The sequence below is a fragment of the Myxine glutinosa genome, chromosome 1 (assembly GCF_964187855.1).
Source record: "Myxine glutinosa chromosome 1, kmMyxGlut1.1, whole genome shotgun sequence".
In the NCBI taxonomy this organism is placed as follows: domain Eukaryota; kingdom Metazoa; phylum Chordata; class Myxini; order Myxiniformes; family Myxinidae; genus Myxine; species Myxine glutinosa.
In genome coordinates this window covers 291,898,826-291,921,017 of record NC_136261.1, presented here as the reverse complement: position 1 = coordinate 291,921,017, position 22,192 = coordinate 291,898,826, and the positions used below count along the sequence as shown (strand labels likewise).

The following is a 22,192-nucleotide window of genomic DNA, read 5'->3' as shown; positions in this document are numbered from 1 at the left end:
AGCATTATGATCCGCACCAACTAAAACATCAATGTGCAGCAACCTTGGGCTATGACAATAGCTTGTATCAACAACAATTCACAACTGTAAATTATCAGGCCAGCACAAGCTTTTAATTTCCCAGGATCGACAATAAAAGTACAATAGAAATGCTATAAGTGGAAACATTGATGGAGGGCTTTTCATCTCCAAGGGGATTGACGTCATGGCACACCATGATTCCGGATGATTCAGTGGAATGGTCAGTGGAGGTATGACTTGTAAGCATTGTGAGGAAGTTACAGATATACGCATGTCTGATTATAGTGCTGAGGGCCTGGACAATTTGCTACCCGAGTGGAAAGATCTGGCTGAAGGACCTGAAATTTAGGCCAGTGAGACAGCAGATCCTTAAGTGGCAGCGATTGACATTAGACTTGATGTGACGATGTTTCTTACAAAAAAAAGTTCAGAAATAAGGGGTTGGGAATTATTTGTTATGATTTTGAAAATATAACGATAGCCTAACGCAACTAGGATAGCTTAGACTCTTTGGGGTTTGTGCAATCAGCTTTTAGTTGTCTGGCTTAGGTTAGAATCTCCACCCAGCTATGAACTCTCAGCCTGATGCTTCGCATATGGGGGCGGTACATGAGTGTGTGCGCTGGCCATCGGATGGATGTTAAACAGGAGGACCCATTTGCCTGCATTGTCCATTGGTGGATGTTAAAGGTCCATCGGCATATTTTGCAAACAGGAGGCGAGTTTCCCTGGCACCATGACCAGATTCCTTCCGGAATGTGCAGGTAGACAGTTTAAGTGGCACAGTAGTGCCTCCGTAGTGATACAACCAGCAGGGTGAACTTATATTTGAATCCCAGTACAAGATGCATTCGCGAACAAAAACTCTTGCTATTCTCGATTTGCTTTCTTCATTTTATTCTACCACTGCCTCTAACCCCTTTGCATACAATGTCAATGAGCCCCCTTGAGATGTAGATCCAAGTGAATCTTTCAGCAATTAATATAATTAATTGTAGAAGGATAGCTTTAAAAGCAAGTATCTAGTCATGTGTCGTGTTCTTTTAATGCAATTAATGTCCAAGCTTCTCCAGTAAACTTTGAAGTTGAAAATATAAAATGAAAATTTTGAACAATGAAAACACATCGAGGAAGTCCATGAAGCCAAAACAGCTGTCCACCCAATGCTGACCCAGTGTCACTTATGATTGAAAGTTTTGGGGGTGGTGAATCGTATTCCTATGTTGCAGAGACATTTCTTGGCAGGAAAGAATGTGGTGCAGGTGCAGGGTCACTAGAATGTAGGGGAGAGCTTAGGGTGTGCCACACCACAAAAGAATAAGGGGCTCAACGATCCCTGCCCAACTCCCTTTCCTGTCTTTGTGCTCTTGGTGTTAAACAGCAAGTGCGACTGCAACTTCTCCCATTTCACTAGCGACCCTCCTTCTGCTTCACTGTCTGCCCGCAACCCACCGCCCTCCAGGTCACGCAGCACGTCCCCTGTCCTTGGAAAAAACGTTTATTTTGGGGTATTTGCTTTTGCAACAATGACATCGCATGGTCATGGCCAAGGAGCAGAATGGAAACGCAGAAATAGTCTCATTTTCGCTCTATGAACAATGAAACACTCAGGGTAAAGTGGGGGCTACTCGAGACCTTCAAGTTTGATCACCATGAAGACTTTCCATGTGTAAAGTACAAGCTTGGAAAATGAGTAATGGAGCAGACTTGTGTCTGCCGTATTTATCGTTCACATTTTCGAGGATGAACTTTACATTTGTGGCATCACAATTTCGGACTCTATCCAATAAAACTGCCAATTAGTAAAGCTGGGCTAACTAGTGTGTTTCTTGCTTCTTCTTCGTTTTTACGCAGCACAAGGTTGTGGGGTAGCATCACTGGCTGGAGTGCAGCTGCGCCGCTGATGCAATGCCTGGACTCTGCTCTTTAGGGCAGGAATTTAGAATTAGGCCAGGGAACCAGAGATAGTTGGCCTACTCTTCGGGAAGAATGCTATAGGATATTTAAAGTCCGCAAGCTAATGCCAGCAAGCCGGGACTCCCATTTAACGTCCAGGCACACACATTGATGAATCACCTTGTCTGTGAAACACCAGGATGACAGTTTATAGCTCGGTCGGAATTCAAACCCAGGCTCGATAGCTGAGAGGAGAGAGTGCTTACCACTGGGCCTTCCAGTCAGCCATGTCTCTTGCTACATAGTTACCACAAACCTTCATGTTTATTTGCTAAGATGTTGCAGTGTTTGTGTTCCTTACACATGCTGTTCTGTCCCGTAGCATGCTGTACTGAAAAAGAGTCCCTCCTACACTCATATGGGTGCATTCAATACTCAATTTCAGCAACATTTGGCCTTTGGGATGAAATCTTACACAAGCTCGTGACTAAACGCTGTATTTATCATCCGTGTTAATTCGTGGCAGCTCCTGCATCACCCGCCTAACCATTGCTGTTTGGTGGGTGATGCCAACAGGGCCCAACCGGAATCTCCTACTTCTCATAAGATGTTGTAAAAGTCTAATGGCAATCTCATGAGAAAATCTTGTAAGGGGCTGTTACTTTAACACAGAGTTCTTTAACACTCTTCAGAGCACATGATTGCTTCTTCCTACAAGAGAGGTAGACGTCGGCCTCTTTCAAACACTTTGCTTCAAATTGGAAAGCTCTGGATAAAAAATTGTTTGGTTGATTCTTGTAGGAATCGACTTTTTCCCATTTTTCTTCCTGCTTAAAATTGACTTCCTTGGGTTCAATCAAGACGGTATCGTTTTTTGATTCCTTTATTTCACTTCCACAATCAGTTTCTTTTGAACATTCCAAACTGAGAGATGAAAGTTTGTTGCAAGTAAGTGACAGGGAAACTAAATAGTTCCATAGGTTGATTCCAATAACATGGTGCAGAGTGAGCTCAGGGGCAGCTTCGCAGGAAAATATCATTTTAATGGCCGAGTCGTACCATCCTTCAAGGCAATGTGACTTCTCGGCTCACATTGTTTGTACTTCAGCCTTGATTGTTTCAACAGCAGTGGCAACATCATCTGTCCACATTTCAGCCAGTGCACGTTATGCAACTTCCGCTTGGTAATCCCTCGGGTCGTCGGTTCAAACAGTTCTTTCCGCACACGCCCAGCATCAACACAGGAGCCTCCTTCAGCTGTTTTCCGAACCAAGTATGGCTCAATGGCAGGACACAAAGATGACCTGAACAATGACACAACCAGACAAAGAAAGCACATTGAGGTCCTTTACAATTACTCACTGCACCCTCCACCGTTTTCTTTTTCTTCACGTTTGTGTTAAGTTTATCACATCAAAATAATATCCACAGTTTTTGGATCTGCCTAGTTGATCTTCAGCATCTCAATTCGATGTCGCAGACTTTCGAGCACCACCTGGACATCATACTTTGGAGACCCGCAACTCAAGAAAAATGGGAATAATCGTTTTTATAAAACCATAAGGGAAAGATTCTCCAATTTGTGTCGGTTAATTATCAAAATAATTAATTATATACTGGATTATTTTCACAGACCTATAATATATGCTTGAAGATATAGCAGTTAGTGAACCTCTCATCTGGATAGTCATTTTTTTTTCGAATTTCCACAAAATGATATTTTTTAGAATCTAACATTTTATTTTATACTAGCAGGGGGTAAATGGCATTGCTGGTAACCGGCTGGTCCTGTTGGCATTTTGAAGAAATCAAATTTTGCTTTTTTATTTATTTCTCTTTCAAATTTTGCTTATTTATTTTATTTATTTTTTATATTTGTATGCACATGATCTATGACCCATCTGTATTTAAATATTAAATTTATGTCATCATAGGTCACATGGTTTGGCATCCATATTGGATTTAACCTAAAACCTATAAAAAAAATTATTCTCCCAAACCACCAATTGATTGACTCTAAACTTTACGTTTGCCATTGACTAGGCATTGCGATTAAAAGATGATCACGAAAACATCATTGGTCACATGGTGTGGGAGCCATATTGTATTGAAGGAAAATATTAAATAATTTTATCTCTGAAACCGCTTACCCTATCGATGCAAAATTTTACAAATATCATCTAGTGCCATTGTTGCATATAGTTTGAAAATGATGATGTCGTATGTCATGTGGTTTGGCAGCAATCTTGGATAGAAAAACGAACCTTATCCAATCAACACGAAACTTTACAAACATGATCTCCAACCCATACATATGCAGAGTGTACATTTTTAAGGTCACATGTCACGTGGTGTGGCAGACATATTAGCTTGAAAGCCGATATTTTAAAAAATCCCTTCCCTGAAACCACTTCACCGATCGATGTGAAACCTGTCATGGCTGGTGAAAATGTGATACTTGAAAACAGCTGAAGGGATTTCAATCAAACTTGTTTATTTTTAGGACAGTGAACGAGGCATCTACCCGTTGTGGGACTATGCGGAGGCATTTTGGCGATTGTATTGGCGACACAGTCGCATTGCTCTAGTTTCTATTTGTTGTGGGGACCTAAAACTCTTCCCTACACCCACTAAGAAATGGGGTTGGGGATCATTTAAATACCAGGGCTATTTGAGAAGATGTAAAACTGGTGGTTAGGTTGTTGAATTAATTATACGAGCGTGACTCGGTGCGCTCTGTGCGCCTTACCACACATCGCTTCAGAGGGGTAGGCATCTTTGACCTTGTCTGCTTTTTTAGGGAGTGGGGGATGGCGGGAATGGTGGGTGGGGGTTATTGATGGTGATGGTGGATTGGGGATTGTGGGGGGAAGTGGGTGAATGGTGGAGGGGGGATGGTGCGGATGGTGATGGGGGGATGGTGGGGGAGAGCGGCCAAAATTGGGTCTTCAGGGACTTTTGGGTCTTCAGGGTATTTTGGGTCTTTGAGGTCTTTTGGGTCTTTTGGGACTTTAGGGTGTTTTGGGTCTTCATGGTCTTTTTGGTTTTTGGGGCCATTTGGGTCTTCATGGTCTTTGGGGTCTTTGGGGTCTTCAGGGTCTTTGGTGTCTTTGGGGTCTTTTGGGTCTTCAGAGTCTTTTGGGTCTTCAGGGGCTTTTGGGGCTCAAGGGTCATTTGGTTAATCTGTGACTTTAAGGGTCTTTTGGGGTATTTTGGTTCTTCAGGGTATTTAAGGGTCTTGAGGGTCTTTAATAGTCTTTGGGGTCTTCAGGGTGTTTTGGGTCTTCAAGGTCTTTTGGGTCTATGGTTTTTTTTTGGATCCTCAGGTCCTTTAAGGGTATTTTGGGTCTTCGGGGTCTTCAGGGTATTCAGTGTCTTTTGGGTCTTCAGGGTCTTTTGGGTCTTCAGGGTGTTTTGGGTCTTCAGGGTATTTGGGGCATCAGGGTATTTTGGGTCTTTAAGGGTATTTTGGGTCTTCAGGGGTCTTGGTGGTCTTAAGGGTTTTGGGGGACTTAAAGGGTCGTCAAAGGTCTGAGGGGTCTCAGCAGTCTAAACGTAATTAAGAGTTCACGTTCTGTGTTTTGGATGTTAATTTTTTTTGAAGAAGAAGACGTTTTGGTATACGTTTGCTCTGTTATAATAAGATATAATAAGATGAGTAGTTGCCTTATAATACTGTGAATCTCAGTTTGAATCTCTTAAAGTATTTTGATCTTTCCATTGCTGCCTTTCACTCAGATAAAGGGACACTGATGTCGTCCTGTCATTTATTTGAAATTTCTGCATTCTAACATGAACCTTAGATTACTGCAGAAAACGATAGACAGTAATGATATCAATACTCTTAATCATTCCTGACATGAATGTTCATCTTTTTTTGGGCTTCCTCAACATGGTGTTCTATCATGAACCCGGCTTTACTTCTTTCATTGCTTATCAATATGCTTGATGTAGACTGATCATCGCTACCCGAATGCATGTGATTCTGTTTTCATCATTGTTTTGTTGTTGATTTGCTACTGTTCCTTGTATTTATGCTTCAGGTGCGAGCGATTTGACCCTGTCACCTGTCACATCAAGCAAGGGTGTTTTGACTGCTGGAGTAGGAACCACAGCAAAAACGTCTGTATCTGAGAGGCCTTCTGTGTCCACGGGCAGCAGAGGAAGCAATTCCACAATGGAACCCCAAAGCACCTCTTCAAGCTCTGAGGGGAGTGATGCACCCACAAATGTTGTCAGCAACACCAGGGAAACCAGTGAGAACAACACTTCAAGCATAACTCCGACTTCAAATAAAGCAGCAGGTAATTTACTATTTCACATCATCATTGCAATTTTCATGATCAATTATTCCTCCAACAAGGTGGCCTGTCCTTTGAGGAAGCGATACAGTACATCATAATGTAATAACCACCTTTAGAGGCCATTTTTTCCCCACAAAGCGGGGGTTGGCCTTTTCGGGAACCGTGGTTGTTGTTGTTTTTCGGTCCCCTTTTTGAAGCAATGTTTTACGGCCGGATGCCCTTCCTGCCGCCAACCCTTTTTGCCGCCTTTAACGACAAACAGGGAATTACCAGTGAACTGGTACTCAATTTGCCGACCTCGGAAGGATGACAGGCTGAGTCAACCCCCCTGGCGTTAATTCAGCGATCGACCGGGATTGCGAACCCAGGATCGTAGGATCCTAAGCTGACACCCTAGCCGCTAGCTCAACACCAGGGTTTACATCATAATGTAATGAATTATGATATTCAGTGTCGGCGTTGACATTAACTCACATTGTATTTGAAAAAAAAAAAAACATTAACTAGAAATTGACAATTTAATGTGACATTGACCTTTGACCTTTTGATCTAAAAGAGAATCTGCTTCTAGCTTTTGATTGGTTAATCAATCAGTGACCCGATATCGATATTCTTTAAATATCAGGTCAATTGTATGAAAAATTTACATTTTTATGTGAATACAATTATTAATTTGTCTTCTACATATTCTCATAATAAAACTTTATTGAAAATTTGATGTCAAAAGCTCAAATGGTAAAAAAAAAGTTAGGCCTGGACAGACACACAGACACACACACACAGAAAGACAAAAGTTACTGCAGAGCCCTGTCTCCCGCTGAGCAGGGGATGGACTAACAATTAATCAAAGTTACAATTCTAGAAATGCCATTTTGTAATCAAAAACATTCTTTGTTGCTACCAATAAAGAGTAATTTATCATCAGACGTCTTCATGGTCAAGAAAACGTTTTGCATGATGGACACGTCCCAACGTCCAAGAAGTGGGATAGTTGTTGGTATTTACTTGAAGACGCATTGCAGATATGCATTGATTTAAGGCATCTATATAATAATAGCGTGAGGACTCGACTTTGTTATCCCTTTTACGCCGCACCCAGTGACCCGATGCCCACGGCACTAATGGATTTACCATCTACGAACCGCGCTCTTTGTTTATCACGTACAGCCATACTCGAAAAATCTGAATTAGCCGACGTTGGGACCCAAAAGCATCCGATCAACTGCCGATACGACGCCATCTTACGATGCCATCGTATTGTCGTCTGCTGGGCGAAGGCGAAGCAAGCCGTCCACTGATTGGACAGGCGAAGGCGAAAGCAAGCCATCCACTGGGTGGACAATCCAGAGCATGCATTTGTGCCGGTGTCGGTGATCGTTGTTCATATACGCACTCTTCATTCTCATCTTTCTTCCTAACTCTTACTCGGACAAGCAAATCCCCTATGCCATCCATAATGGTACACTCTATCCATACACCACATCCTCCCTTCCGTGGATGTTCCACGGGTTTCAGCTAGTCATAAGTAATCTGGTTTCCTCTGCCTCGGAATGTGGACAGAGGTTATGTTTTCACCCCTGTCTGTTTGTCTGTTTGTTACTTGTGAAAATCGAAGATTGTCAAGTATATTGGATGGTCACTTGTGTTATTCTGTCTGTCTGTTTCTGTTTGGCTTTCTGTCTGTTGGTATGACAATCGCATACAGGTCACAATTTTAAACCAATCTTCACGAAACTTCACCAAACGGTATCGTTGTTGAACTTTAATAGCTTAGATGCAAGTGTGCAGCTATTGATAAGGAAGAATCCCATTAATTTCGAGGCCAAAAGGTCAACATAGGCCAAATGTCAACAACTTTGTAGAAATGATAGAATCCTGAATTTTCATGAATTTTCATCAATTAAATTTTTCATTTCACTTGAAATGTGAAGCCGATTTGCATATCGGGTCACTGAATTCAACCACCAATTATTTTTGAGGTAAATATAGGTCAACAACTTAGGTGAACTTTCTAAAATCCTCAATTCTCATCCTATTGACTTGAATTGTGGAGCCGATTTGCATATCTGGTCATTTAATTCAACCACCACTTATTTTTAAGGTCAAATTTATTTTAGGGATTTTGCAAGTATCATGGTCTCTTGAAATTTGAATTTAGAAATTTGAATAGGATTTTCATATCAGCTAAATCAATTCAACCACCAACTATTTTTGAGATCAGCATAGGCCAAAAGGTCAACAACAATTGCAACTTTATAAAATCCTCAATTTTCATCCGATTGACTTGAAATTTGAATTGGATTTCCATATCAGCAAACTGAATTCAACCACCCACTATTTTTGAGATCAACATAGTTCATAAGGTCAACATAGGGCAAAGGTCAACCACTTTTTTCAAATGTCTAAAATCCTCCATTTTCATCCAATTTACTTGAAATCTGAATAGGATTTGCATATCAGCTTACTGAAACCATCCACCAACTATTTTTGAGGTCAACATAGGCCAAAAGGTCAACATAGGCCAAATTTATAAAATTGTCAATTTTCATCTGATTAACTTAAAATTTGAAGATGATTTGCATATCAGGTAAATGAATTTAACCACTAATTATTTTTGAGGTAAAAAGTATGCTCTAATGAGTGCCATTATACTTTGTTCTGTTTTGCCAAGTGTCGCTCTATGAGTGATTTTTCATTTGTTTGTCTGTGTGTCTGTCTGTTTGTGTCTGTGTGTCTGTCTGTCAGTTTACAATTCTTAACCGACCATCATGAAACTTCACCAAATTGTGGAGGTGATCACAATTGAGAAGCCTATTGATTTTGAGGTCATAGGTCATCTGGAGGTCAAATTTATAAAATCGCCATTTTTCATCTGATTGACTTGAAAATTGAACATAATCTGTATATTGTTATGTGCTCCTCCACAAACCCCGGTCACGGTGTACCTCCGAGCCCCGAGAGGAGTCTCGGCAGAAAGATGTGTTATTCTGTATGTCAAAGATCAATGGTGAAACCACACCAATTGTTACCAACAAACAAGTATTGTATTAAGGTCACACAAGAATAACAGTACAATAACAATATTAATCAATTGTACAACCAATATATAATTCCTATGATGGTACCATCAGTTTCGTACAATGTAACCCACTGTGCTCCAAGTGAGCGAAAAGAACATTCCCAATGTCTCTATCCCGGCATCAAGCCAAAGTCGATGTTGAAGCGATCGTCAGAACGATGTTGTATCGAGACCAGAATCCCGCTCGGTTGACAGTCACACTGCCAAAGATAGGCAAAAGTGTCCTCAAGAGGCGACTGGGAAAACACACCTTTGGCTATGGACGTTCAATGGCTCCCAATCGACGAACCGCAAATTCCCACTCAAAATCCACATTACACACACACACCAGGTTATGTCTGGATGGTTGTGAAAATGGTTGAAGCGAGGTGAAGAGCCTGGAGCTGTTCCGAAATCGGCGCGAGTCAAAATGGCCAACGGCCCGTCCTCGAGACATAACGGCACTCTCATGATTCTCTTCGGAATGAACCGCAAAACCTGTCACACAGGTTTTTCTGTCACAGTGATAACAACTCTGTTGCAGGGATCCCTTTCCCAGGAAACCCCAAAGTTCGCTAGTGACCTCCGTTCGCCAGCATTTGCTCCAGAACTCCAAACAGCTCGGCTCCTTGTCCACCTCACTCGCTCCGCCTCTTCTTCCTCTTCTCTTCTTCTTCTTCTTCGTCCGGGTCCCGATCCGGTTTCCGGTTTCTTTTAAAACACTAACTTTTTTTACCTTTTGAAAACAGTAATCTCTATTTCACCTAAACGATAACAATAATAGTACATGCAACCAAAAATGTTTACAGTGGATGAGAGCCACAACAACGGAAGTGACGAATCCGTAACAATATTGAGTCACGAAATTGGGAATCTAACTATTTTTGAGATCAAAAGGTCAAAGGTCAACTTAAGGTTAAACTTCCAAAATCATCAATTTTCATCTGAAATATCATCAATTTTCATCCGATTGATTTGAAAATTTAACAGCATTTGTATATTTAGTCTCTAAATTGGTAAACCAACTATTTTTGAGATCAAAAGGTCAAAGGTCAACTTAAGGTCAAATTTCCAAAATCATCAATTTTCATCTGAAAAACTGTCAATTTTCATCCGATTGACTTGAAAATTTAACATCATTTGCACATTGCGTAAATAAATTGGGAATCTAACTATTTTTGAGGTCAAAAGGTCAATAGTCATCTCAAGGTCAAACTTCTAAAATCACCAATTTTCATCTAAAAATCGTCACTTTACATCCTATTAACCCGAGCTTTGATCAAGATCGCCAATTTTAATCTTGATGAAATGGAAAATTTGATAGATCAATGGCAACCTTTTTTGGGGATGGGGGATGGGGGGTGGATTTTGCAAGTATCGTGCTCTGCATGACGTCTTCTTGTTTGTTTGTTTGTCTATCCGACACTCCCCTTCAGGTCACAATTATAAACCGATCGTCATGAAACTTTACCAGGTTGCAGAGGTAGTCACGACTGAGAATGAAAGTCATAGTCATAGTCTAGTCATAGGGGGAAACAATAGCTTAGAAAGGTGGCATAACATTAGCTATAAAGGCGATGGAAATAGTATTTTCGTTTAGAAAGTTTAGTTTAGAAATTAGTTTAGAAAGGTGGCAAGTGTACACAAATATTGCATACACACACACACACACACGCACACATACACAAACACACACACACACACACACATACACACACACACACACACATAATGGAGGTGGATACTTTGAGCCCTGGGAGGGCTCCATTCCACCTTCTGAAACCCACAAATGGAGATAACCAACGAAAGAAGCCTGTTGGTTTTGAGGTCAAAGGTCATCTTGAAGTCAAGTTTCTAAAATGGTCAATTTTCATCCGATTGACTTGAAAGGTAAAAAGCATTTGCATATCGAGTCACTAAATTGGGAAACCAATTATTTTTGAGGTAAAAAGGTTCAAAGGTCCACTCAAGGTCAACCTTCTAAAATCATCAATTTTCATCTGAAAATTGTCAATTTTATTCTGATTAACCGAAAAGTAAAAGAGCAATTGCATAGTGCTTCTCTGAATTGGGAAAGCAACTATTTTTGAGGTCCAAAGGTCAACTCATGGTCAAATGTCTAAAATCACAATTTTTATCTGAAAAATAATAATTTTAATCTGACTGAACCAGGCTTTGATTTGATAGTCAATTTCAATCTTAATGAAATGGGGAATTTGATGAATCCATGGCAAAAAATATTTGGGGTGGGTGGATTTTGCAAGTATCGTGCTCTGCATGACATCTTTCTTGATTGTTTGTCTGCTTGTTTGTCTGTTTGCTTGTTTGTTTGTTTGCCTTTGAACAGGATATTTTTAAAAGTTGTGGACAGATTCGGACGAAATTTGGTGGGCAGGTTGTGTGCGCAATAAGGACAAAATGGCTGATTTTTGGTGAATATCCGGATCCAGATACTTTAATTTCTCAAGTGATTCTTCACCATTGAGAGATAAGGCCAAAAACGATATATAGCAGAATATCTCAAAAAGTTGTAGATGGATTCAGATCAGACGAAGCTTGGTGGACAGGTTGGGTGGGTGAGAAGGAAAAGGTGATTCAATTTTGGTGAAGATTTGCATCCGATCCCGATACGAGAATTTTTTGAGTGATTCATCACCATTGGGTGATAGGACCCAAAATGATATGTAACACGATATCTCAAAAGGTTGTGGAAGATTATTTAAAAAAAACTAGGTGGATGAGTTACTTATGTGACGAGAACAAGCCGATTCGATTTTGGTCAAAGTCAGGATCCAGATCCAGCCTATGAGTGGGATACCAAATGCAAACTATTCAGCCTGGTGGAGGTCTACCGAGTGCCGGTTTAGTTTCAAATATTTTGATTTTTAAAAAGGAAGAAGCTAAAAACCAGGCCAAAAGAATGACTGCTGCCATTTTGGAAGCAAAGCAAAGTATGCAGTGCAGATGATCAAATACCAACACTTGTGTCTTCACGTATATCGCACAGTCATGACTATGGTTGTAAGGGTATAGCAATAATAAACATGTCTGGATAAGTAAAGGACGGCTGTTCTCAAAAAAAGTGCCCATTTTGCTTACAAAATTGAAGTTCATGGAAGAGTGAGGACCAAGGCAACATGCTGACAGTGGGGCAGTGGGGTAGCAGGTGGATGCCACAAGGAAGGGAAACGAGAAGAGAAAATAGAGGGGAAACACAGTAATCTGCACGTAAGAGGGTTGGGTTAGGTAGAGTTAATGGGTATACAACACATTGCAGGTAGGGATGAGGGAATGACATAAGATGTCAACACACTGCCTGCTGGAAGCGCTGGTGGGAAGAAAGGAATTCAACAGCTTCAGGAAGGCTGTTCCACAAATAGGTGAAAGAGGAACAAAGAAGTGGAGGTTGGAGGTAATCCCGGATTTTGAGAGCAAAACCAAGAGGGGATTGCAGGGGCATTGTTCTATTGAACATTATTCCAAGAGAAAGTCGGATCAAAAGGCCAAATTAGCTCTTTGAGAAGTTAGTTTCCCGAGTTGACAGGTTGTATGCACCCCATTATAAAGCATGGTCAAGATTATATAAACCCTTCTAAAGCATATTTTGAAAGACCATTTAATTTGGCGAATAGGCCAAGAATGATACGATTAAACAATATGCAGTACTGTACTGAGAATACTTTGTCAAAATGCAATAGTTACATATAATTGAACTGGATATAACATGGAGAGTGAAATTGTGTTTTCTGTCCCCATTGCCTCTTGCTGAATGCAGGTTTATCTCTTCCAGACATAGATTTAAAATCAGTAAAGATGTGCAATTGTGTTCAAAGCATACCTTGATGCTACCAAAAGTCTGCGTGCCCAGTTCACAAATATAGAGTGTGCTACCATCCGTCCATTTTCCTCTCTGCGACTCCACAACTCTTCGTTCTTCCACAAACCGTTTTTGTTTCCCTTCATCACAATTTCCTCCTTGTGATCGCTCTCCTCATTCTCATAGAAGTCTTCAATATCAAAACTCGTGAATTCACATGATAGACGAGACACCAATACCCTGTCCGGCTAGCCGAGGGGAAACATGCCATAATTCCACAGGTAGCACAATTATTTTGAGTATCTCTGTTCTGTGACATCGTGTTCATGTGTCCGGGCATTCCAGCTTCTCTCTCCAGAGTTTCGAGGCAGCCGCAAATCTGCCATCTAAAGCCATGTTCAATCTTCACCCAATAGCTTCTCTTCCCCCTATAACTCATCCCGTGTATCTCGCTCTCCCACTCCCCTTCACAGACTCCTTTTATCCGCAGTCCCAAGGGAACAAAAGTGCAAAAGGGTCAACCCCCAAGGCAGTCACTACACCGCACCCCTAAGCTGAACATGCGGATTAGGAGTAATAGTAGTAGTAGTAGTAGTAGTAGTAGTAGTAGTAGTAGTAGATGATTAAACTTATCCGTTATTCATATTTTCTCAACTGATTGTCCCTACTGCCCCCCTTCTTTCCCCCCTGTTATTAAGATACCCCTCTATCCTTCATCATCTACAACTTCCATGAGCTTCATTTACATATGAAGCAAAAATATAGGCCACAACAGTAGGCCAGGGCAACAACAGTAGGCCTAAAGGCCACAACAGTAGGCCTAAAGGCCACAACAGTAGGCCAGGGCCAACTGGACTACCGTCCAGTTGAGTTCATCACATACTGAACCCTCCAGCGTCCATCGTCTGTCGCCTGTCCTCCGTTAACTTTTCGACTTTAACACTCCAGCGTCCACAAATATCAACCGATTCTGATCAAACTTGACATGCAGCATAATTACCCCAAGGACCAGGTTGGTATTACATTTCAGCCCGATCCGTTGAAACATGGTGGACTTAGGCGACCATTTTGTTTTTGGTCATGAAAACGACGTTAACACTCTAGCGTCCACAAATATCAACAGATTTTGATCAAACTTAGAATGTTTAACCCTTACCACACAAGGTAGGTTGCTATTGCATTCCAATCCGATCCGTCACAAAATGGCCGCCATAGGCCGCCATATTGTTTTCAGCTCCGAAACGACGTTAAGACTTTAACGTCCACAAATATTTATGGATTTTGATCAAACTTGATGTGTGAGACTCTTACCACACAAGGTAGGTTGCTATAGCATGTCAACCCGATCTGTTACAAAATGGCCGCCATAGGCTGGGATGAAATTTGTCCAGTCAGTTCAGTTCAGTTCTGCTTCCCTGGAAGGTCTAGTTTTATTGTTGAATGGTAATTTGTTACCATTAAAGGTAAATTTTCATTGATTACAAGAAGTACAACTTCACGCTGTAACTTGTAACTTTAAGCTGATACACAATGCAGGGATTTACAATTTACATGGAGTGACAAAGAAGGCCAAACATACATAAAAAGTATCCATTCTACACACAAATGAATATTTATTTTTCAGGGAAAGTCCATCCAGAATTAAGCAGGTTTAGGCAAAAAATAAATGTGAGTTAAAATGATTGATCATCCAAAGAAAACTCTCCGAGTATGTAGTGCCGAATAATGCGACGAGTAGGAGAAGAAGTAGACAAAGAAGAAGCAAGCTATATAACATTCAGCAAGTATTCTAAATTTAAGCAAATATTGTAGAAATTACTATCACACCTAAAGGTTTGAACAACTAATGATTGCAATGGATGCATACAAAGGTGCAGGAATGAATGCAAGCATCACCTGATCTTTAAGCTTAAAACCTGAAGGTCAGATAGTTGACACTGATGTATCAGTTATTATTTTCTATGCATGTAATTTTATTATTCCAAATGATGCTTCCATATACCTGACTTTTCTTTTCTTACTTTGTCCCAGTCACTGAAACCGAATCATCATCTACAATGATCACAGTGAACACAACCAGCTCGGACAGTGGAATACAAACTACGCCTCTCAATAACTCAACTGCCAAACCCTCGGAGTCAGAATTCACTTCATCGCAGAACAGACTCAGTTTCACCGAGACCCCCACAGTGCCCATGTCCACAACTCAGACGAACCCTGAGATTGACAGCACGACGGCACTATCTGTTGTGATACAGGGCCTGATATCAACAGTGACCTCACAAGTCACCACTTCGACCTTGGTGAGTAACAGGAGGGCTTGGAATGTAGAAGGCGGTATGTCGGGACTGACCAATCGTAAAGATTGCAAATTAATTGAACATTATGTATTGTACACGGACCAATGAGGATTGAATCGAATACATTTCAAATTAAACTGCACAAATCGGAGAAGGGGAAAGAGATGTTTACAAGCAATTCACTTTGAACTGAACTACAAAACATCAATGGCTTCAGACGGACATTAATATTCTCTCCACCTCACCAAGTCTACACCAATGCCGATGCCATACAATACGTAAATGTCAAACTTTGCAAAAAAAAAAAGTTTGTGGTTTGAGATTGTATCCATTTTTTTTTTTGCCGTCTTCGTCCACTTGCTCTCTTCTTCTTCCCCTCGCACATTCTTCTTCCAGGTTTCCCTCCGTTGTGTCCCATTACCTTGTTGTCAGTGTGTTTCCCCACTTTTTTGTAAACTAAGTCGAGGTTCGTATGAGAGCAAACTCATAGAACATATAATAAATGGAGTGGGAGACAAGAGGGGGAGAGAGAGGGAAGCACAACAGCAGTAGAGAAGAGGGACATCGGGAGATCTGTGGAAGGGAGAGGGCTGGGGCGGGGTAGACGGGATAAACAACGACTACGACTTTCAGGAAAGAAAACGGCATTTGAAAAAGGTGGATTTAGGGTGTAGTAACGGAGGTTGCCACTGTCTTCTACCTGTTCTGTTCTGTTTTTAGGTTTTCCATGAGCTTCGATGTTGTATACAACAACAACAACAACAAAAAACGGAATAAAATGGTGGAAACTACTAACACAACCTGAATTGTGCTTCACATAAATTTACTCATGTAAACATATATAAACAAATAATTTGTCAATTCATGCACAGCTCCATGTTGGAGATGAATCCATTGCTATCATTGGTCTCGATAAAACGGATCTGCCATTACACGGGCAGATCCAGCCTGCGCTTGAGCACAATTAGCCTGAACAATGCAGCGTACGGATCGTAGGTCGACAAATGCAGAGCGAGCCGTTAAACCAGCTTTCTTTATCTTTGTCTTGTACAAGTTGAGGAAGGCACCACATGTTTTCATTCCACCGAGGGTTGGTAAAACACTCGGGTTGTTTATGTGACTGATCCCTCAGCACACGTGGGCGGTGTACGAAGAAAAGCACGTTTAGGTTCACTCTCATTTTGATGTTTTTAATCAGATATATTGGACAAATGCTTTGCTTCATTATGGAAATGTTTAGAGATAGAACCACCTTTAGAGGCCATTTTACCCCGCAGAGCAGGGGAAATGATGCAGTGCCCTTCCCCCCTTTTTGAAGCAATGTTTTACAGCCAGATGCCCTTCCTGCCACCAACCCTGTTAGTCGCCTCTTGCGACACACAGTGAACTGGTACTCAATTTGCCGACCTCGGAAGGATGACAGGCTGAGTGAACCCCCCTGGTGGTAATTCAGCGATCGACCGGGATTCGAGCCCAGGATCCTGGGATCCCAAGCCAGCACCCTAACCGCTAAGCCAACACCAGGCTCGAAATGTATAGAGATGATCAAAGATATATCTACAAGCCTTTGTTCTCTAATTGCACAAGAGGCAGGAAACAAAGTAAAGTTGAAAAAGCTCATTCTTTATCTAAGGAATAAATATATGGATTGCGAAAAAACGATTTCCTCGGAACAGACTCTGAGCCATTCCCTGCGTAATCAATCACACGACCGTCAAGATTCAGGCCTGACAGGTTCGTGTAGCATGTTTGCCCTGTAGCCATTTGTTCTGAGTTTGATAGCCAACAGAGAAGGGTCTTCACAGGAAGGGCTAAATGGATCAGAGTGCACCACAATTTGGAGCCAATTTAACCAGAGTCGGTAGTGTAAAAGTTAGAGTGCCCACTCTGAGTCTACGAGGTCCGTGGTTCGAACCCCGACTGAGTCGTACCCAAAGTTGTAAAGATGGTATGTGCTGCTTCATTGCATGACGCTTAGCACTTAAAAATGATCGAGCACGGGCAAGCATCCACAACACAGGCTTTGATTGGTCTCATGACCTCGTCCTGCGTTTAAGGTCCTTGTAAGGAATAAGGAAATTAAATAATAAATTATAACAACACTCGGCAGAGCGCATACCCCGCCAGGCTGAACAATTTACGTTTTGTGAACGATTGGGCCGATGATAGGCCGAATGGTAGGCCGATCTGGATTGGGACCTGAACCAAAATCGAACCGCCTTGTACTTGTCACCTAAGCAACTCATCTACATAGTTTTGTCACAAATCTCACAACGTTTTGAAATATTTTGCAATATATCGTTTTTGGCTCTGTCACTTAATGGTGCAAAGAATGACTGATTTTTTTTTTTTAACTCGTATCCGGATCCGGATCCAGATCTTCATCAAATCAAATCAATTCATCCTTGTCACACATCCAAACTGATAACCAAGTTTCATCAAAACCCGTTCATAACTTTTTGAAACATACTGCCCACAGACAAACAAACAGATAGCCAGACAACCGGGAGTGAAAACATAACCTGCATCCACCATATGTTGTGGAGGTAATAATTACATATTAAATGTTATGCTGACTTGTGTATACGAGATTGTGTTTCTCAATGTCAGATCCCACAGCACCATTGGAAAGAGTAAGCCATTGTGGCATAAATTACAAAGAAATATTCCCTTCTTAAGGCCATTTTCCCTGCTAGAGCGGGGGTTAGCCTTGCAGGCCCCATGACAATCATCATGGTTCCCTTTTTACCCTGCGCTCGTGAAGCGAAAAGCGAGGTTAAGCATTCAGTTACGTACGTACGTGTCTGCACCAGTTACAGTGTGTGCTGCGTCTGCATTAAAAAAAAAATCATTTTCTCGGCAACCGTTGGTCCGATTGACATGAAATTTTCACCATCGGAGGGCCTCCTCCTGTATAATATTTTAATGAATATTATGACGTCATATGTCACGTGGTACAGGCGCCATCTTGGAAAAACGTTATACCTCTATATCTCCCAAACCGCTCAAAAGAAAAATTGGAAGCATGGCTCATTGTCAAGTACTCACCATGGGGAATAAGATATGTTGATGACGATGTCATCGGTGCCTTAATTATGACGTCATAATTCGACAAATACAACGTTTGATTCGATCAGTATGAATTTTTTTTCTCTGCAATTCTTGGTCGGATTGACTTGAAATTTTCACCATAGGAGGTCTCCTCCTGTAGAATATTTGAATGACAATCATGACGTTATACGTCATGTGTTACAGGCGCCATCTTGGAAAAACCGAAAAATGTTGCACCTCATATCTCCAAAACAGCTCTATGGAAAAAATTAAAGAGTGGCTCATTGTAAATAACTCCATATGGGGAATAGGTGTTCTTAGCGATGACGTCATTGGTGCCAAAATTATGACGTCATAATTTGACAGGGACAATGCTTAGTCTGATCAGTTTGAAATTTATTGAGCATGATCTCTGCAACAATTATATTAGAAAATATAAATTTATGATGTCATCGCTCACGTGATCTGGCAGCCATATTGGATCAAAAAAATAGAAACATTCAAAAACAGAAGAGTTGGCTCACACCAAGTTGACTGTGCAGGGTAAGTATTCTATGAATACCATCTAGTTGAGGCAATGTTTTTATGGCCGGATGCCCTTCCTGACGCCAACACTTTAGTCGCCTCTTATGGCATGCAGATGCGGTGTACCTATTCTAGGCCAGGGCACACACTGGCACATTCATCCCAGCAAGTTGGCACTCAATTTGCCGACCTCGGAAGGATGAGCAGGCTGAGTCAACCCCCATTGCGTTATTTCATTGATCGACCTGGATTCGAACTCAGGATCCAAGGATCCCAAGCCAGGACCCTAACCGCTAAGTCAACACAAGGCTTCGTTATGTCATCAATTCCATAATATATTTTGACAAATTCAAAATACAGAAAAATACAGGATTTGGAGTGATTGAAAGCTAAAAACGTTTTTGGTACGAGTTCCACACGAACGACTTACGATAATGTCTGCAACCATGTACAGTGTATATAGTTAGGCGCAATAAACTTTCAATTTGAATTTTCAGCCTGTTAGTGATTTTTCACTGAGTGTGGAATTAAATTGCAGGTATTTAACGTTTGTTTCATTCGAAATTCAGACTTTACAGTAGATTTGTCTTAATTTAATCAGCTTCCACTGGCTGCTGCTGTGGTTGGAAATGTGGAAAATTATTAATCACGCAAATTGATCAATTTTTCAGAAGGTAACGTGGACTACGTTTTGTAAATGTGCAGTGATTTATTAACATTCTACTAAAGAGCGTAAACAAGTGTGAAACCAACTTAAACAGAGGTATACATATATATATGAATTCAATATGAATCGATGACTGTCTTGATGTCGCTGTGCCTGCTCCTCTGCTCCTCTGCTCCCCTCCCCACTGTTATTCTACCCCATTCCCCCAGCCTTCCAGTGAGTTAACTAAACAAGCAGAGAGATTGAATTAATGTGGTGTTGATAGAATGCAGACATGATTGGCCAAATGCCTTCCTCCTGCATCAAAGTTTCTTGTATGTTCTTGTACACGATATTTTAAAGAGGCAATGTTTGGTATGAAAGCTTGCTGTTATTACCTGATGAAAAGGAAGTTTTTAGCGAATGTCGTTCAGCTGATGAACCAGTAATTTTTACTGCAGGTAAAAGGTACTGTAGGTTTTACATGTCGCCGGTTGGCAAGAGCTTTGCGTTGATGTTGATGTTGTTGTTGTTATTGTTGGGGTTCTTGTTGGGCGTCGATTTTTGAAATGAGCAGCCATTGGTTGGCCAGATGCCGGACCACACCCACATCTGTCGCTTGACTCCACCCACCATAATGCCAAGAAAAAAAATCTTCTTTCATGGTGGTCCGAGTACATTAGGCCTTTATAGGTCTCTGCTGATTATACACTTTCTGGACTTGATGTGTCAGATTTCCATTGACCTTTGTTGGGTCGAGTGTTAAATTAATAGTAAGGTTCAATCAAGCCCATATATGGGCCTTCCTAAAAAATAGCGTTACATAATTTCTTAATCGCACCATATGCACGTTTCCCAATCGACCTGTTGCCGGATTTTTAAAGCCAATTTATTTGTGCTTAATGACAAAGTCCAATACCTCGACTGACCACATGCAGGTTTTAGCCACGTCGCAGACACTGCTCATAGAGTGTCCTCTGCTGTTGTTGTTGTTGTTGTTGTTGTTCTTCTTCTTGTTCTTCTTGTTCTTGCAGAGAAGACAAAACCTCAAAGCTCCACCCATTCTGGGAACCATAGCTCCACCCATTCTGGGAGAGCCTTCATATAAACAAATATCCACCATTTTATTAACTCGCATAGCTTTGAGGCCTGTTTTGTAGGCCCGTGGTGTCTTCCTCTCTCACACAGTTTTATTTCAAATCAAATTCGATATATCATTTCATTTTTCACAGTTGCTAACATAGTTTTAGACTCGGTTGAAAAAAAACGGGAAGAAAATCCGATGAAAGTTGCCCTTTATAGAACGAAATGAATTCTCAAAGGCCTGTAACTTCAAGTCCATTGAGATATATATTTTTTAAATCGCGGTATGGTCAGTCATACACCGCCCGAAATAACAGACGGGAAAATGCCGAGATATATATATTTTGTTTAAATCGCGGCATGGTCAGTCATACACCGCCCGAAATAACAGACGGGAAAATGCCGAGATATATTAAAAATTCGTCCATTTGACGACAATCGTCACGAAGAAATATTTAATTTATACGTCGTCACAATAATGTGGAGAGAGGAGCATAGCTTCGTTCACGTGTCACCACACACGGGAAATTGCCGAGATATATATTTTTTAAAGCGCGGCATGGTCAGTCATACACCGCCTGAAATAACAGACGGGAAAATGCCGAGATATATTAAAAATTCGTCGCCACACACGGGAAATTGCCGAGATATATTTTCACTTTGCACAAAAATAACATCAAGTAATCGAATCAATAGGAATGTCCTGTGCCTATAACATCGACGTTATAGGCACAGCTGCATCTAGGCATTGTGTAACATCGACGCAGCTTTTGTTTTAATTAAAACTTTTTGTACTTGTTTTTTAAACAAAAGCTTTATTAGCAGAGGCCTGAGCCTAGATTTACTTTAATACCCCACAGAGAATAATAATTACAACCCTTCCTGCCGCTCCTGTTCGGAGTGGGTGCGCTATATTTGCCTGAAACCAGACCCAGCTGTCCATCAGACTCGTACTTGATATTGAACCAAACTGTGAAGACCCCCTGAGATTAATTTTATAATATCTTGAACAGCAAGGACGAGGGAGTTGAGTGGACAGAGGAGGCGAAAAATATATATTTTGTGTCACAGGTTATGACCACAGAGCAGGCATTCCTGTTAATGTGTCTGTTTGTGTGTATGTGTATGTATATGTGGAAGCGGGTGTGTATGTGTGTGTGCGTGTGTGTGTGTGTGTGTGTGTGTATGTGTGTGTATGTATGTGTGTGTGTGTGTGTGTGTGTATGTGTGTATGTGTGTGTGTGTGTGTGTGTGTGTGTGTGTGTATGTGTGTGTGTGTGTGTGTGTATGTACATGTGGATGTGGATGTGTCATTGATCGTTATCTCCATATGCGGGTTTCAGAAGGTGGGTGGGAATCCTCCCAGGTTTCAAAGTATCCACCTCTGTTAGCGTGTGTGTGTAATGGTGTGTGTATGTGTGTGTGTGTGTTTATATTTGCACAATAGCACTCATTGTTGATGACAAACTATGGGGAAATAATTTGGGTCTC

At 41.2% G+C, this 22,192-nt stretch overlaps 1 protein-coding gene across 1 annotated transcript in view; it reads left to right on the top strand.

Moving 5' to 3' along the window:
* LOC137412612 (uncharacterized) overlaps window positions 1–22,192 on the top strand; it is an 89,156-nt gene that overhangs the window by 15,216 nt on the left and 51,748 nt on the right. Inside the window, exons 2-3 of the mRNA XM_078767506.1 lie at window positions 5,961–6,221; window positions 15,128–15,399. Of these exons, the coding sequence (XP_078623632.1) occupies window positions 5,961–6,221; window positions 15,128–15,399 (533 nt within the window). The remainder of the gene's footprint in view (window positions 1–5,960; window positions 6,222–15,127; window positions 15,400–22,192) is intronic.